Source organism: Cupressus sempervirens, chromosome 4 (genome assembly GCF_028749045.1).
Source record: "Cupressus sempervirens isolate cs-2001-9-10 chromosome 4, ASM2874904v1, whole genome shotgun sequence".
In the NCBI taxonomy this organism is placed as follows: domain Eukaryota; kingdom Viridiplantae; phylum Streptophyta; class Pinopsida; order Cupressales; family Cupressaceae; genus Cupressus; species Cupressus sempervirens.
Genome location: NC_143121.1, coordinates 604,523,747 through 604,541,590, shown reverse-complemented (window position 1 = coordinate 604,541,590; position 17,844 = coordinate 604,523,747). Strand labels below are relative to the sequence as shown.

At 38.1% G+C, this 17,844-nt stretch overlaps 1 protein-coding gene across 2 annotated transcripts in view; it reads right to left on the bottom strand.

Moving 5' to 3' along the window:
* The window catches only part of LOC149562676 (phosphoglycolate phosphatase 1A, chloroplastic-like), a 258,106-nt gene extending 240,840 nt beyond the window's left edge, over positions 1–17,266 (bottom strand). For both annotated transcript variants that reach the window (XM_089826124.1, XM_089826125.1), the window contains exons 1-2: positions 16,965–17,266; positions 16,809–16,876 (exon numbers count right to left, since the gene is read on the bottom strand). In XM_089826124.1, coding sequence (XP_089682250.1) covers positions 16,809–16,876; positions 16,965–17,262 — 366 coding nt within the window. In that variant the 5' untranslated portion in view covers positions 17,263–17,266. The remainder of the gene's footprint in view (positions 1–16,808; positions 16,877–16,964) is intronic.
* Positions 17,267–17,844: the final 578 nt, after the last annotated feature.

Genomic DNA, 17,844 nt, shown 5'->3' with positions numbered 1-17,844 from the left:
GAACTGGCTGTATACTTGCCAAGGCTTTATAAAATGCCAAACCATCCAAATGATCTAAGAAATTGATGAAACTAGAAATTGTTCATGTTATAGCCAAGCCTGGGTTATTACATCACTCTCGGTCACGACCAAGTGACTGCTTATGTCGAGTTCACTGAGAGACTCACTGACCGTTTCGATGGGAAGGATACTAAGCTAAACTTCAAAGATCTAGCTCAGCTAAAACAAACGGGCACGGTAGACAACTATATCACTCAGTTCCAAAGGCTATCAATACTAGTCACAGGCATCTCTAAAAGACACCAAATTGTGTTATTCATGGATGGGCTGAGAGAGCCTTTGAGAGGCTAGACCAAAGGGTTCAACCCATGTGCACTAAACGAAGCTATTAAGAAGGTGTGTGAGATGGCCACATCTTCCTCCAAAACTCACACAACTACACCAACACCGCCCCCACAAGAAGACAAAGTTAAGGAACCAATTCAGAAAAAACCTCAATTTGATGAAGATTCTTGGCAAGAGCTCTGGAGGAAAAAGCTCTATTTCACATGCAAAGAACCATGGGGGCCTGGTCATTGCTGCCTTGTGAAGGGAAAGATTCACTACATTGAGGTGATACCTAATGACAACGAAAGACAAATACCTGCAGCGACCGATGAAAAAATTACCCAACAAGAAAGAATAAATGCCCTGATACAAAAAGGGGGTTCCATTTCTACCTTCACTACAGCGACTGGGAATGGTATCTTCAGGGTTCGTGGCACACTTGATGGAAAATGAGTCCCAATCATGATTGATAGTGGCGCCACACTCAATTTCATCAATTCATCTTTGGTCACTAGTAAAGGCTTGTGCACAGTTGAGCATGGAGGATTTGAGGCTAAGGTTGCAGGGGGAACTTTGTTACCTTGGACTCATGTGATCCCACGACTACAAATTTCCATGGGAAACTATACCATGATAGATGATTTCTTTGTCATAGATTTGGTTGATACTGATATCATATTGGGCATCCAGTGGTTGGAAACTCTTGACTAGTACACCCAAAGTTTCAAAAGGATGGACTTTTCATTCAAGACAGATGACAAGAAGGTGCTGCTAAGAGGAATGTCAAATAAGGGATCGAAAGAAGTCACAATCAAGAAGATGGAGGCCATTTTTAAACATGATTTGATCCCAAATGTTGCAAGTAAAAACATGACAGTCAACACCTTACCCCATTCCTTGGATAATTGGCAAGCCCATCTATTAGTCGAGTACTCCAAGAACACTTTTGTATGGTAGTTGATGGATGGCTATATACGCAATGAAAGATATAAAGTTATTGATGACATCATTTACTTCGACGGGAAGATCTACTTAGTACCTGACTCGAAACTGAAGAAGCTAATTACGGAAGGTTTCCTAGAACCGGATTTGCATTTGCTTGAGGACAAGCAAATTTTGAAACAGTAGGACTGTAATGTCCCTGTTATAAAATAAACATATTTAATTAAACTATGTTAATGGGCCGATTGATTTAAGATATCTTGGACCCATTTTTAATTTAATTATTTCTGTAGGTAGGTATGGTCGTCAGCTATCTTTGTACACCCTCAAATGGTTTTACCCGACAGGTATTTAAGTGTGGCATGTAGGTAGTTGTTGGTATGCAATTTGGATTATATTTCTTTGTATCGTGGATTCTTGTCAGAGTTCAGTATTGTTTTCCAATTCAAAAGTGAAAGATCTTCCCTGTTTGGCTTTCCGGTTCCAGTGGGATTCAACCCTCACCCTATTCTGTTGTTGTATTACTTTGTTTTGGATCTGGACAATCTAGAATGCCATTCTTGTCTAGACTATATTTATCTATTACCATCTCAATATACTTTGTGTCTTCTATGCATTTCCTTCAAGTATCTGTTTTATTCTGGAAGTCTCAGCATTAGCGAATCAAGAGAAGCAACCCATACTACACCACCTTTGTCACCATACGTCCACATCCTACATCACCATCACAACACAACATCTTTCATACACCTTTGTCAATCTTCCCAAACAAGACCTTACGGCTACCACTATTGACTACACAACCTCTTCTATCCTCCACTGTACAACTCCCCAACACAACTGTACGACCCTCATCATTGACCATACGACCTTCCCTTACTCCCACCGTATGGCCATAATACCGTATCACCTCTGCAATACCTCTCCCCCCCACCGTATGGCTTCAGCATAGATATTGTATGACCATCATTCTACCTCTCATACGGCCTCAACCTAGAAATTGTACGACTAGCTCAGTTGCACCGTATGGTCCATCTGCACAGTACGGCCAATACCCTTGCAGTGTACAGCCATCTTAGACATTATACCCTCTCCGTACCACATCCTCTAGCTACTTGACAGGAACGGAAATAGGGTACAATGAAAGCTTGTCCTCTACGGAATAGGAACATCACACGGACTTCAATGCCACCACCGCCTGCATCATGCCACTCCAGTGTCGTCCAAGCCGACATTGCCTCCTGCCACAAGCCAACAATGAACAAGCCACCGAGCCAACCACCTTCGAGCTGCCCCACTAACAACGCAGCCCCGCCAACCGCAAGCCTCCACCTAACCCGGCCCCCACCAACGTACATCTAACACGTGGCAGCACACTAGCTGTCAAAAGGACACACAACAAAACTGTGGCCCCATCCACATTAGTAGATTGAGACCCATGCAACCAACTATGTGGCCTTGCCACATCAGTAGCCAAGTCAGTAGCAGGCCCCACTATGCCACATCATTGTCGCGTGGCTCCTGCCACGTCAAACAATAAGCCCACGCCACGTGTCATGCCACATCAATGCCCAATAAGTTGCCTAGTCAGCTCCTTTTTTTACTCTAACGGCCAAAAAGCCATCAAATTTAAGCTCGGGGGAAGATGATGTCAGCACTACATGGGCCCTTTCATGCCCCTCTAAGCCTTCTGGAGCACCTTGTGGCTTTTTGCTCATAACTTGAGCATACGGCGTCGAAGTTAGGGAAACGAGATATCGTAGGAAAGATGGTTCCAAGCCTATTGCAATAGTACAAGTTTCATTAAGTTTTGATGTTGTTTAGGTGCTTGTTTTTACCATCAAAGGCGGTGGTTCTTTATTGCACTCCAAAAGGCATATCGCTTTTGTCCAACCTTCATTTTTCACAAACAAATTGGAGTTGGAAAAGTCTTCCAGTGCTCTTTCCATATTTGTGATCAATTTCATCATCAATTCTGCAAGGTACACAGGCTCTTGTCATACGCATTTTTTTTCTTTTTCTTTCTTTTCCATCTTTCCAATTGTACTAGGGTTTGGTTTGTTGAATTGTGGGGGGTGTTTCATTCTTGGCTTTTGTCATTTATATCAAAAAACTAGAATCTATAAACACGCAATAAAAAAACCTTCTGCATCTTCTGTCAAGTTTTGAAAGATCATTAATAATCACAAAATCAGAGCAGTTGAGGCACAACTCAATATGGTGGATTCATCTTCTATTGAGTCTCTTACTTTGCACAATTATCATCTCTGGAAAGCTCGTATGACCAAACGTCTGAGGTCACGAGGGTTATGGTCTTGTTTAGATGAGGTTCAACCTTAGTTGACACACCTTTCTGAAGTTATGCAGCATAGGGACAACATGGATCAGGCTATGGGTGTGTTATCTTTGCATGTCACTAATAGTCTACTCTTTCATCTAGATGATTGTCTCACTCCTCGTGCTCTATGGACAAAGTTTCAATCTTTTTGGAACCATCAATGAGTTCAAAGCACTTTGAATTGAGGCAAAGTTGACTTGTTTGGTGTTTGATTTATTTCCCTCTATTGGGGATTTCTCAATGAAATTCAAATCTATCATAATTGTTATTACAGGGCTGTGGAAAGATCAAAACATATCAAGAGTGTGTTTACCTGATTCTATCAAAGCTTCGGGGGAACTTTCAGATTTTCTCATCTACTTTTCACACTACTATGGATGCTTTCGGTCCTAGATTCACCATGCCTACATTTGAGGTTTTCTATGATCAGTTGACTAAAGAGTAGGCCAAGCTTTACACAATTGGACTCTCTAATAGAAACGACAAACAAGGCATTGGTTGCTCAATCATCTAAGGAGAGGTTGAAGCAGAAACCGAAGCCCAAGAAAGATTCAACTGGCGATAAGAGTACCTCCAAGCCACCTTCGAAGTCTACTTCAAAACCACAATCCAACCCAAAACAAGGTAAAATCTTCTAAGTCTGGTGAGTCTTCCTCCAAGACTAAGAAGTTCATAAGTGATCCTTGCAATTTCTGTGGCAAAGGACATCCAATTTCCAGGTGTTAGAAACAGATAGAAGCTTTAGAGGAAGCCATGCAGCAGCTGCATATCTCATCCCTCCTCATCCACAGGGAAAGGTCATTCTCTTTCTGCATGAGTTTTACCTTCAGGATCTACTTCGATCATTTGATTTAGGTGCTTCACACCATATGACACATTCACAAAATATGGTCACTACACTTGCCCACAATGATACTTTACATATTGTTGTTGGTGACTCGGCACAACTCCTAGTTCTTGATTTAGGTTCAATTTCATTAGATGGTGGTTCTCTTCAAGATGTACATCTTGTTCTTGATATTTTGACGAAACTCCTTTCTATTTATCAGAATTGCCACTATGGCTCTGGTAAGACACTTGAGTTCTCCCCTCATGATGTGATTATTAGACATCTTTGTGATCTTGATTTGGTTATGGCTACTGGCAGTGTTGATCCTCAGTCTGGCTTATACAAGTTTGATGGCTTTGAGAGTTTAGACAATTTGGGTTCCTCTCTTATTACACATGCAAACAAAGTGAGAAATCTTTGGCATGAGTGTTTAGGCCATCAACTACAAATATTTACAGCAAATGAGTACACGGGCACTTGTTACTGGGCTACCACAAATCTCTTACACTGATGGTGTTTGTCATGGATGTGTTCTTAACAAGCATCATCGAGATCCATTTCCTATGGGAAGAGCTACACGTGCTAAGGTACCCTTGGAGTTGGTCCCCAGTGATCTTATGTCCTTTTCCACTACATTTTTAGGGGCCCGATATGTGCTCACTTTTATTGATGACTTCTCCAAACATACATGGGTGTACTTTCTTAAATACAAATCTGATGTCTTTGATTCCTTTCGAATCTTGAAGACATTTGCGGAGCAATCTAGATTTTCTCTCAAATGGATATGCACAGATAATGGGGGGGGGAGTATGTGAATCAGGCTTTCAGTGATTTCTGCACTTAGAATGGTTTACTTCAACAATTTTCAGTGCCTTATACCCCTCAACAGAATGGTGTTGTTGAGAGAAAGAACATAACTCTACAGAAGATGGCCAATTGTATGATTTTGTCTTGAGCTATGCAATCTTCTTTTTGGTTTGAAGCAATCAATTGTACCAACTATATTCAAAATTGGAAGCCCCTTAAGGCATTGCAAAATGAATCCTGAGGAGGCTTGGTCTCATGCCAAGCATGATGTTTATACATTCTAATATTTGGGTGGTGAGGCTTGGGCTTTTATTCCAGATACTCAGAGGAAAGCCATGGAGAAGAAGAGCCAACTACTCATATTTGTTGGCTACGAGGATGTGAAGGCATACAGGTTGTTTGATCCTGATTCCAAAGAGGTCTTGTTTTGGCCAGATGTCCAACTTGATGAGTGCTTTCCCTTGTTGGATTCTCCATCGCCTACTTCCTCCTCACTGCCTACTCCTCCTTTATCTCTTAAGGACTACATCCCTCATGAAGATGATGCAAACAATGATCCACCACCACCAACCAATCAGCCTTTGCCTAAGAGGACTCGTTTTACTAGTTGAGGAAGCTAGATCTTTGGTCGGTGATCCTTCAAATACATGTCGTACTCAATCTCAGCAATTTGCTTGTAGTCTTCTGAGTCATGCTTATTCAGCAGATCCTCAAAAGTTTCCAAAGGCGAAAAGACTCCCAGAGTGGGATAGGGCCATGTATGAAGAGTGTTCTTTGATAAAGAATAACACTTGGGATAATTGTTCTCTTCCGAAAGGGAGAAAGTTGTTTCGGTGCAAGTAGGTGTACCATACCAAGTGTGTTGCAAATGGTTCTATTGATAAGTATAAGGCTCATCTTGTTGCAAAGGGGTTCTTACAAGTAGAGGGTATTAATTACTCTGAGACCTTTGCTCCTGTTGCCAAGATGAATTCTATTCGCATTGTACTTCCACTAGCAGCTTCACAGGGATGGCCAGTATATCAAATGGATGTGAACAGTGCCTTCTTGCATGGGGACCTACGTGAGAAGATCTATATGGAACAGCCTCAAGGTTTTGTGTAGGACTCTTCCTTAGTTTGCAGGCTTCAATATTCATTGTATGGTCTCAAACAAGCCCCTTGGGTTTGGTATGAGAAGATGGACTCGTTCTTGCTTTCTTCACACTTCACACGTCATTCCGATCACACAATGTACATTCAGCATCGAGGGGTTGATATTGTGATTCTTGTGTTGTATGTTGATGATCTCATCATTATAGGTAGCTCATCCTCCATGATTCAAAGTGTTCAGAGATCATTGATGGAGCAGTTTTAAATGACCGATCTCGATCTTCTACACTATTTATTGAACCTACAAGTTACTCAGACTTCCAATGGTATTTTCATTTGTTAGCAAAAGTATTATCTTGATATGCTCAAGTGATTTGGCATGCTTGATTGCAAACCTACCCCCACACCATTTCAGTCAGGTGTTGCTTTGTCTATGTCTTGCACTATTGCTTTCATGGATTCCACTTTATACAAGTAGTGGTTGGCAATTTGTTGTATCTGACACACACACACGTCCTAATCTTTCCTTTACGGTTGGAATTGCTTCTCGATTCTCCCACGATCCTCATGAGAGCCATTGGAAAGTGGCCAAACATATTTTACGATACATTCAGGGCACTACACATTATGGCATTCACTAAACTACAGGATCCCCACACATTGTTGGCTTTACTAACTCTAATTGGGTTGGTGATGCTAATCATAGGAAGTCTACTTCTAGCTTCGTTTTTTGTCTTGGTTCTAGTCCTATCACATGATCTTGCAAGAAGCAACGTGCTATTGTATTATTATGTACAGAAGCTAAGTAACAAGCAGCAGTGTTAGCCAATCAGGAGATTTTGTGGCTTCAACAATTAATGACCAAGTTCGGGTTCCCTCTTGATCAAAGTAACAAGAATCGAAATCGGATTGGACTCGGCAAGGTCGAATCAAATCGTGAATCGGCTTATAGACTTGGTACAGTTATTTCAATTCAGCTTTGTAAATCTCTATTAAGACCATGATTGAGTTGTTTTAGTCATAATAATAACTTAATCACTGATTAGTCAGAATGTTGTCAGTTGTTAGCATGTAAGCCTATATTATAATTGATGTTCACATGATTGATTGATCGATCATTGTTATCTAACCATCATTTTCTAAACCAGTATTGCTTAAGTCACTTTCTTTTTATCAATTCTTGTCAAGATGTCATCTTACCTATAGACTCCTATTACTATATGCGTCTATGTGTGTATGTATGATTTATCCTTGTTATGCATCGAATTGAATGTCTTCATTGATGGTAATTGATGCTGTTGCCTTAATAATTGTAAGTCCATCCATTTTATAAAATATAAGTGTTTGATTGACTCTTTATAGGTTTGCTGAGCATATAACTCCCCTTGTATGGTGTCTGCTGTATTTTTCCCCTGATTCTTTTTAATTATTGCTAACTACTCCAACACAATAACTCAACACATATAGTATAGCTGGTTCTGACTGTAGTTTCTAATGCTGATGTGCAATTCCCCCTTTTGATGATTGTATCTTGTCTTTTGTATGTTGCTTCTTATTAGTTTGAATGTCGTTCCCTGGATGCTGACTAGGGTCTACCCTTATCTTCCTCCTATCTTTTGTATTATTTCTTCTTATATCACCATCATCAATCCATCTGATGATGTCATTCAAACAATCCGTTCGGAAATATTAGAAGTATACTGATTATAATATATTCCACGAAGTATATATTCTGCCAAGCATATAATTTAATAAACAAATTGCCCAATGTCAACATGCAATCATAATCTATGAAGTCTCCTAATATCAAAATCAGTTTTCAAAGCATGCATATGCTTCCTATTGATGTTTCTTTATCTATATTTGGTCCATTAGCTATGTCTATCGTAGTTTGTTCCAACCTTCTATAGTCCCCCAAATTTGTTCCCATCGACCCATTTAAATTGTGTTTGAATAGATCGGTCGTGACTCTTGGCCCAATTCACGAATTTTAGTCACATAGTTATGTATTTGTTATATATTGCTTGATTGTATTCACATATTTTATTGAAAATGTTTACATTAACAATATATTTATTAAGATTATCTTTGTCATTAATTATATTAAATAACATATTATCTCTTCATTTTTAAAATGTAATTATATAATCATTTTTTATTAGTACTATATAAATATTTGTTTATTAATAATAATGTTTACCAATAGATAAGTTTAAATCTTTAATTTAAACTTATCTAATCATAGATATTAATCATATATCATATTTAATTATTGTTTATTATTTAATATTAGTCACTTACATTATTATTATTATTTGGTATTTAATTTTCATATTATGATGTATTTATTAAATTCTCTTTAGAAGAGGGGATATTACACTAGGATCTTTTACAATGAGATATAAGGATCCAATAGTAAGTCATCCAAGATCTTAACTAATTAAAACAACAAGTAATAAATTGTCCAATTTTTAATATAGAGCTCAAGTACATTGACTGAAATATGCATTAGATAAACCATAAGAATCTAGAAATAAATGGAACTAAGTATTAAAATATTTGTATTACTGTTGGCTAAAAAAATTGTAAGTCATTGAGACCACAACTTACAAAATTGTGATTTTAGGCAACATGTAGTGAGATTACTCTCTCCTATCAGCAAAAGGGGATCCCTTCTTACTGCAGGTGGCTTTAATAGAAATTTTAGTGAAATTACAAAAGCGATAGTTGTCTTATTCAAATCCTCTTTTCTCAGGAATGATTTGCAAACAACAACTTCAAATTTAACAAAAAGGGCCTGTTGCTACAATAACACTAGTGGCTCGGCGGTTGACGTAAGAACAACTTGTAATAGCGCAGTTTACTAGAATATTTTGTGGAATAAGAATAAGAACCGAAAGTCTCTTGTAATTAGTTCAAATTTTTTATCAAACTTAGAACAAATAACAGGGCACAAAGTCTCTTACTAATTATTCTTAAACTTAAATAAAAATAGTAAATACTTACAACTAAAGCTCAAAGTCTTTAGCTCTTGGTAATTTACAGCCACTATCCAACTATAGCAATCTCTTCCCATGAAGCTTAAAGTCTTCAAGTAACTAAATTGAAAGCTCAAATGGTTCACACAAAGTAAGCTTAAACCGAATTCAAGAAAGATTAACTAATGCAACATAAGAAAACATTAGTCAATCTCAAGATTTGCAACACAAAGTTTTGAAAAGCTTGCGCGATGAAACTCAAAGTATTCAAGATACAAGATAGCCAAGTATAGCTTTCTTGCCCAAAACCAAAAGATGAATATTTACAATGAGCTCTCTCCTTTATGTAGGAGGAGAGAGAGGTGGGCAGAAAAGGGGGAACCCTCAGCCACCTTGACTTATTCTCTAATAAAATAGCTAACATTGACTAATTCAATGTTGCAAGCTATAAAGCACATGTGACCTGATTGTATGAAGCTACTATATCAGAACATGTTTTCCTATATTTACTAAGTGTCCGTGCTCTATATGCAATCTAGCACAAAACTATTCCTACTCTATGAAAGCTTTTAAAAAGAAGTCAAGTGTCCACGAAACTTGGAAGCCATATTTAGAGAGAGTTGATGAAGGCCTCGAATTTACTGCGAGTTTCGTACACAATAGATGGACTTGGCACTCATGTGTTCTTCACAATAATAGTTGTTTTACAAACTATGTATGTGCTCTTACAGATTATCTTGTTGCATTCTCCAACACTCTTCCAAAGACTACTCAATAATGTCTTATAGTCCATCATCTTAGAATCGCCTACATACCCTATGATTCCAAGTTACAGCACCACTCATCAAAGGCCTTGGCCTTCCGCTCCATCTGCTCAATATGCTTTAGAAGAGATGTAGAAATAGGATCAATTCTCTAAGAATAGTTGTTCATCTTTTCAATTGTCTCAAGAAGATGTGCATTTTCCTCTTTCAACAACTTCTTTTACCACGACTTATTATTTTTCCGCGCGAGCAAGGGAACTGTAACTTGTGTATCCTGCTGACAACCCAATTGTGTTTGCTTACCAAGTTCAACATTGGTAATCTTATAATTAACATGTAATTCCTCAATCGGTTTGTGAGCAAGGGGTCCAAAAACTTTAGTATGCCCCGCGAGTCTAGAGTTGTTTTTACTTTTTTGTTCTTTAGAATCTTAACATTGTTGGGTTGTCTAAATAAAACTCTTTAGGAGGAGCCTCCAACTTCTTCCTCTTTTGAGTGACAATACTTAGCCATGGGGGCAAAGAGAAAGAAGAAGCAGACATAATAGCCAAAGTAGATATTGGCTCTTTTATAGTGGTAACTATGGCAAGAGCCCTAGTATGTATAGCCATAGGAGTTGGATCGCTTTGAGAAACCTCTTCCATAAATTGATCAAATTGTGCACTCGATGTATGTAGTAATGCCAAGGATGATCTGTCATATGTGGAAATGACAAGTAGGCGTCGAACACATGTTCCAAGATGCCATATTGCTCCTTTGTTGTACATGTTGGGGCAGCCGAGGAGATAGACATGGCTGGTGTAATCTACTCAGGGTCCATTTAAGGCGCATGCATAGTAGAAAATGAATCTACATTTGCATGAAGAGGAGAAATGGGAGCTTCATCTGATTAAGGTGTTTAATTGGGTGTTGTAGCTATTACTGCTACATTTTGACTCTAAGATACTTCAGGAGTGATAGTATCTTGTAGTTCTTCCTCACTTTCAAACAATTGGATTCTCCCAAGCTCAACTTCATTTACGACCATAACTAGGTCGGGTATTTTTAACATAGCCTTACCCCCTTTCATGGTGAGCTTTCCAATCCCCTAGATTTCTAATGCTGATGCATCGTTCTTTGCTTTCCCTCGGATCTCTAATCTCAACCAGATTGGGCCTCTCTTATCAAAGTCCTTTCCGAGCTTAAAATTAATGCGTTTGAGGCACCTTTTCTTTAGCCAAATATTGGTATTAGCTAAAATAGATAGAACTTGTTCCATATGAATGTGTTTTCCTTTTCTGACCAAGAAGGAGGTAAGAGGAAGATCTTCAATACGATACTTGAAATATTTAGGATCTAGAATATCATCATCATTCTCAACCCCATCAGGGATTTTGGCTAAGTCTACAATCTCCTTTAGAGCAAGCCTATGATAATCCATTCTTCTAATCTCCACCTCGATACATATGTCTTCAAGATGATGAATATGAATGAAGCTTTTATTCATCTTATCATTCATGCCTCTCTAGTCAAAAGAAGCTCCATGCCATGAACTTTTTCAATGTAATCACTTGAAGCTCAAACTCCATATGCTTCGCATTGGGTGCAGTGTCTAGAGAATACCCTCCTATCCTGAGTGGATATCATGAGGAAATCCCCACTCTACACTTGTGCAATGATGATTGATATGTTTGTACTACCATTAATTGTTGTAACAACCCTAAGCCAATTTAGTTCAAATAAACATTAAATTCCTCTTCAAATCAGTAGTTTGACATTTTGTCAAACACTTGGCGAACAAACTCTAATGCCCTTGTGAAAACTCCTCCTGGTTCTAACTGATAGTATTAAATGATATGAACTGATTTTGGAAATTTGTGTTACAATGCAGAGCGTAAGCACTTAAACCCACGAATTTGAAATGCAGAGAGCTGGAAGTCTCAGTCAATTGATATATTTGTATGTCATTCAAATAATTAGTTTCAGCAAATGATAATTACAATTTGTAACTTAAAGAACCTGGTATAGATGTAAGAATGACATGTTGACTTCCCAACTGCTAACATTGCCACTGCCTGGTCAAAATCAAAACATGAAAATGGGACGCAGACCTCCGGAAATAGTTCGCAGGCCTCAAAACTTAATGCAGCCTGTCCAAACTAACCACAGCTTCCAAAAGTATGATCGCAGCCCTTATAGGATGATTCCGGGTGTGAAAACAAAGTCCACACTCTGCTAGGAATGTGTACGGCAGCCTCACAAATGCACCACACATTCTTAAATGCAGATTGCAGATATGATGAATTAATTTGCAGCGCTAAACTCTCATCAACCAGCTAATATCCCTCAGCAAATAACTACTTCTCAACCACAGTAATATAGAGGAGAATCAAGAAACAGATTGTTATGTCACAGCAACAATTTGCACTAAATTTCAAGAACAATCTCAGGAGTCCAAACCCTCAGCACTAAATTCTTCTTCCAAAGCAACAGAGAATACAGTCATGGAAGACAATGCAACAAGAACAATTTCAGAATTAAACACAATACCTCAGCTGTGGAAAGCACAATCAACGACGAGTACCACAGATCAAAGCCTTATATCTCAGCAAGGGCATAAAATCATTACACTCAAAATTGTCACAAAGACAAGCAAAGAGATAAACAAATAATCAGAGGTTTTACTCATCAAATAGGCTCATATTTATAATCTCCAAACAAAGTTTCCCAAATGAACTTCACTTAGGAAACTTCCCACATATAAAATTAAAATATAATAAAGTGTCATTATAAACTAATTTATTAATTGCTTTTGGCTCCGAAAATGACCTTTTCCACCATAACTTAAACTTTTGAACCCGGTTCTAACAAGCTATGATACTAAGGTGATCAACCAACAACACTGTCAAAAATAGCAACCTTAGCGTATTTATATGAATAATAGTAATAATTCGCCCGTCTTGCAAAAACAGCTAAAGAGGCATCAAAATCAAAATCTGACAACACCAAAGTGATCTTGATGATGAGAGACGATGAATGAACCTAACGGGGTGATTTACTATAAATAGATGCTCCCTCCAAGATTCTTGCAGCTCAAACCAGCAGCCCGAAATAAAAACTGAGAGCATCCTCCAACTGCTCTAACTCAATTGAGCTCATCGGAACCAACAGATTGACTTACTATAAATAGTAAGTCCCACAAACGGAGCCAAAACACATCCTAGACTATTGGAAAGCCTATAACCACACAACTGAGACCCTCAAATCCCACTGTCAGCTCACGAGGGTTGTGATGGTGAACTGACCTGGCCAACTGCAGGAACCTGCTAAAAATGGGGACATTACAATTGTCGTGCCAACTCCATAAATGTGTCCTATTGGTAGGATAGTGCGGGAGTGTGTATGGTTCACCTTGAAAGTAGTCAACCCTCATGTATGTAATGTTGGGAAACTACAAAAACAAGTGTCCATACACATTCGCCCTGTACCAAGCCTCTTATGAGAATCGCTTATTTGGGAGCTCCTTATCAAAAAGGCACATGAAATACCCAAAGAAGACATCTTGCACCCTCTTGTAGTGTGACCAGCTTGCCACAAAAGCGAGTTGTTCATAGTATTCCCAAGCTAGTATTAAGGATCTATTACCCTTCATGGGGAGTAAAGAAAAAGACCCCAAAGAGGCTGCAATATAGATCAAGTAGGAATTCATATTGAAGACAAAAGCGTCAAAAACTTGAGACAATTGCTCACAAAGACTATCACTGATCAGCTCTCCCCAAAAGACCTTATGTTTTGATCTCACGATCAAGGATATGAACTTGTACATCTATGGCTCTAAGTTTTTTTATTCTTTTAGACCCCCAATCTGGCTGAGTAAAGTAATCAAGTCATTAATTTCCTCATAGAAATTCGACCTATGAATAGTTTTGGGCTACCTTACCAAATTTGATCTTTTGTGTATTAACCAATTCTCGTTGATGATACTTGATGCAATCAGCTTTCTTTTCATTCCACTTTTGTAAAGCCTTCTCTTTTGTCATATCTGTGACTTCAAGAACAAGTGTAATTCTAAAAGCTCAATCAATGGTATCAAGATCTAAGCTGAGAATGGCATTCCCATCCTAATCTTTGATGGTTCTAGACTTGGGAAGAAAGTTTTGTTCGCAAGCCATGACGAATTCGAGCTCTATGGCAGCCACTGAGAATGTGGAAACCAAGTGTATCTGGCAACCAATGATTGGAGCCATTTCATCAACTATAGAGGTTTCTACTCTCCTCAGGAGATCTACCATATCTAAGTGTCCCACGTTTGTATCTCCAATCTCTTCAACATAAGATGTCACCTAGAAAGGTAAAGTAGAATTCAAGCATTTATCATATTGGAATTTCTTTTTATTATTTTCTTTTTCCTTTAAAGGAAGGTTTCTCCTAACATAGCAAGCTTGTGTCTGTGAGCAACTGTTACATGAAAGTCACAAAATGTGACTACATCCTCATGAGATGGATCCATAAAAAGCTATTTTAGTGTACAAATGTGTAGATCTGGAAGCATGTAAGCAGGGAATAAAAGTGGAAAGCTTTGGAACAGCGAAGGACAATGGATTTCAGGTGAAACCAGCTCTTAAATGAGAAGAAAATCGGGTTTTTCAAGAGGCGTTGCATATGAGCAAACAGCATGTTTGAGGTAATGAAGCATAAATGGATATATATGCATGCAGTAAGGTGTTTTGCTCATAGGTGGGGTTTTTATATCCCGCTACAAATCAACCGGTAAGCAATTTCTACAGATGGGAATTTGGGTAATTTGCTTCGATACTCGGTGAAAATATGGCAATGGGATTAGATTTTAGCACAACTAACACAGGTCAACTGTTGCGTCTCCATTACAAGTTATTTTGGGACACAAATCTAAGGGAGTTGTTGATCTTATTAATCTGCAAATGAGAGATGGATTAGTCAAAATGCAAAGGACTTTGCTAAACATATACAAGAAATACAACAGCAAGTGAGACACAAGCTACAACTCACAAATGAGCAATATAAAACAGATACTGATTTGTATAGAAAAGTTCAAGTATGTGAGGAGAATGAAATAAGTCATGCTGTGTTTGCAAGGAGAAGATTGCTTCAGGGCAGTTCAAAAATTGAAACCCAGAAAAGTGTGACCATGCAAAATATTAAAGAAAATCAGTGAGATCACCTATTTGTTTGATTTTCCTCAAGAGTTGGATATCAGTCCAGTTTTTTATTTTGCAGAAATTTACCTCATTTGTTCTGGTCCTGAACCAATTCCTCATGAAAATGTGTGCCAAGAATTGACCAGTGCATTGCCACAGAGATAAAGAGAACAAATTTGAAAGATAGCGGATGCAAAGATTGCTGCTACAAGATCCAAGAATTATAAATGGGGCAGGTTTACCTCATTCCAACAATGCTTGGGTCAGCCAAGAAGATCTCATGAAATTTACACAATTAGACTCGTCTGAACTACAAGGCTCGGACTTTTTAAAGGGCAGAGAATGTAACTGCCTAACCTTTCCTTTTCAGGGAAAGCTTAGTAATGGCAGTTTACTTAGGGGCTCCAACTTTCTCCCGTTTTTTTCCTTTTCTTAGCGGTTCAGTGCGTTGCTTTTTTGGTCAACTGTCAGTTATGACAGACCTATTTTGGGTTGCCTTCTCTTTTTGAGGGGAGGTGTTTGTTCTTTCGGAGGGAGAGTTTTTGAGGTAGAATAAGGTGGTATCTTGGTAGTAGGTGCTACAGATTTTGGTTGTTTTTAATATTGATGAATTATCTTTTGAGTTGCTCATTCCACAATATTTTCCTTTTCTGTAAGATAATGACCGTCTACATACTGTTTTGATTAGAATGTTTAGTTGTTTGTTAATTTTTTAGCAGCCGAATATGCTATGCAATTCTTACACGGGATCTAAGCAACGTTTTGGAGATTCGTTGCAGAGGGCAGAGATCTAATTTGAATCAAGACATAACCATTATACTCGGTATTTGATATATAAGACAAATGGATTAAAGGAAAGAGGGTCTCCTTGCTTAACTCCAATGTCGTGAAGCTTCTGAAAGAATTGTGTGAGTTCTGATTTTTACTCAAACCTACTCATAAAGTATATGAACCGCTACTCTATAGTGCTCAGGGATGCGAGAATCCTTCGTTCTGCTCCATAAATTATTCTTAGGAATCTTTCTTCAACTTCACAAAATAATAATCTCCAATTTCCTAAAGCTACTGAAAGGATTGCGTGAGCTTTGATTTTTTTCCCAAGCTTCCTCATAAAATCTATTGACTACTGCTCTATACTATTCAGGAATGTCAAAATCATTCATTTTGCTACATAACTTATTACTAGGAACCCTAGTTGAAGTTAACAAAGAAAATTTTCCTCCTTTTCACTTAATACTTTGTCAATGGTAGAGCTCACAGCAATGCTATGGTCTATTACTAAATACCCCTCAGAAAATGGCAAATGGCAAATGGCATCAAATTGTTTGAGGTTGGGCTGCACAGTGTTCCCATTGGCACTCACGGAATGGCACAGGTTTTCTTCCAATGCTCTTATATAAGGATAATTTAAAGCACGCATTTGTATGTTTCGAATTCGTAGGTAATCTTCCAGCATTTTCAATCTGCTAAGTCTACAGTTGCTTTCTCAAAATGGGGTTTTATATATTTTATCAAAAGAACATAAATTCTGAAATTTTAAAAACTAATTGTTTTATCAAAATTCAAAATTGATGACCTTTGCTCTAAGCATGTCTAGAGTTTCTGGTACGCCATCAATTAATGTATCGCCCTTCCATATAACACCTACAAGCAATGGAACAGAGCCTCCGTCAATCATATTAATTTCATTTTACCCGACTGAGTTAAAACAATTCTGCAATATTATAATTACCGTCACAATCGAATATGAAAGTCTCAACTGAATCTATTAATTCTTCGGCATTCTGCAAAGTAGAAGCGCTGGCCTTTGGCGTGCCATTGCCGGTTTCTGATGCTTTTGCTCTCACGGACATGGAAGAAGAAGAATTGTGAATTGTAATAGTTTTTGATACCGCGACTTTGGGAATTTTCAGACGTTGAAAAGTGGAAGTGGGATGAATGTTACTATGTCTCAAGGCGTGATAATGAGTAGCAGAGAGAGCTAAGGTTGTTCTGCTGGCTGCTGCTACCATTGTGATGGCGCCCAACATGCTCACTTTTCCCTGCAGTTGTGGTTATTTATTTATACAATATCTATATTCCATCTGAAAGTCTGGCGAAATTTTAGAGAGTTCGTCTCGTGTGGATGAGATTTGTGTGCTCCAGCTCATGTGAGACAACAAAACATTACTTGAGGACTGATAAAGGTTTATTTCCGTCCACACCGTGGTCAGAGATTCCAAATCTGCCATTCGGATTCTGGGGTAAGTAGTACAGGGGAACAGTAATATCTGCAACTTCAATAAGTAATTTTGAAAGAAATTTTAAAAAATAAAAGTTCGTTAATAAATATTACTTCTATTTTTATAGATTTACTTGTATTTCGAAGTAGTTAGAATTTGTACATTTTAATTGTAGTCTATATAATTTTTATTTGTATTTATAGTCTGTGTTTATTTAGGTGTTATTTGTGCAAATATTGACATATTTTGAGGTGGTTGTGATTTACTAGTCATCTAGAAGTAGGTGGTGGGTGACACTTTGAAATAACCAATTTTTAGCTTGCATAGATAATGGATCCTCATTATGCATTGTTAGTACCCAAAAAACCATAGTAATAGCTTTAAGCAATT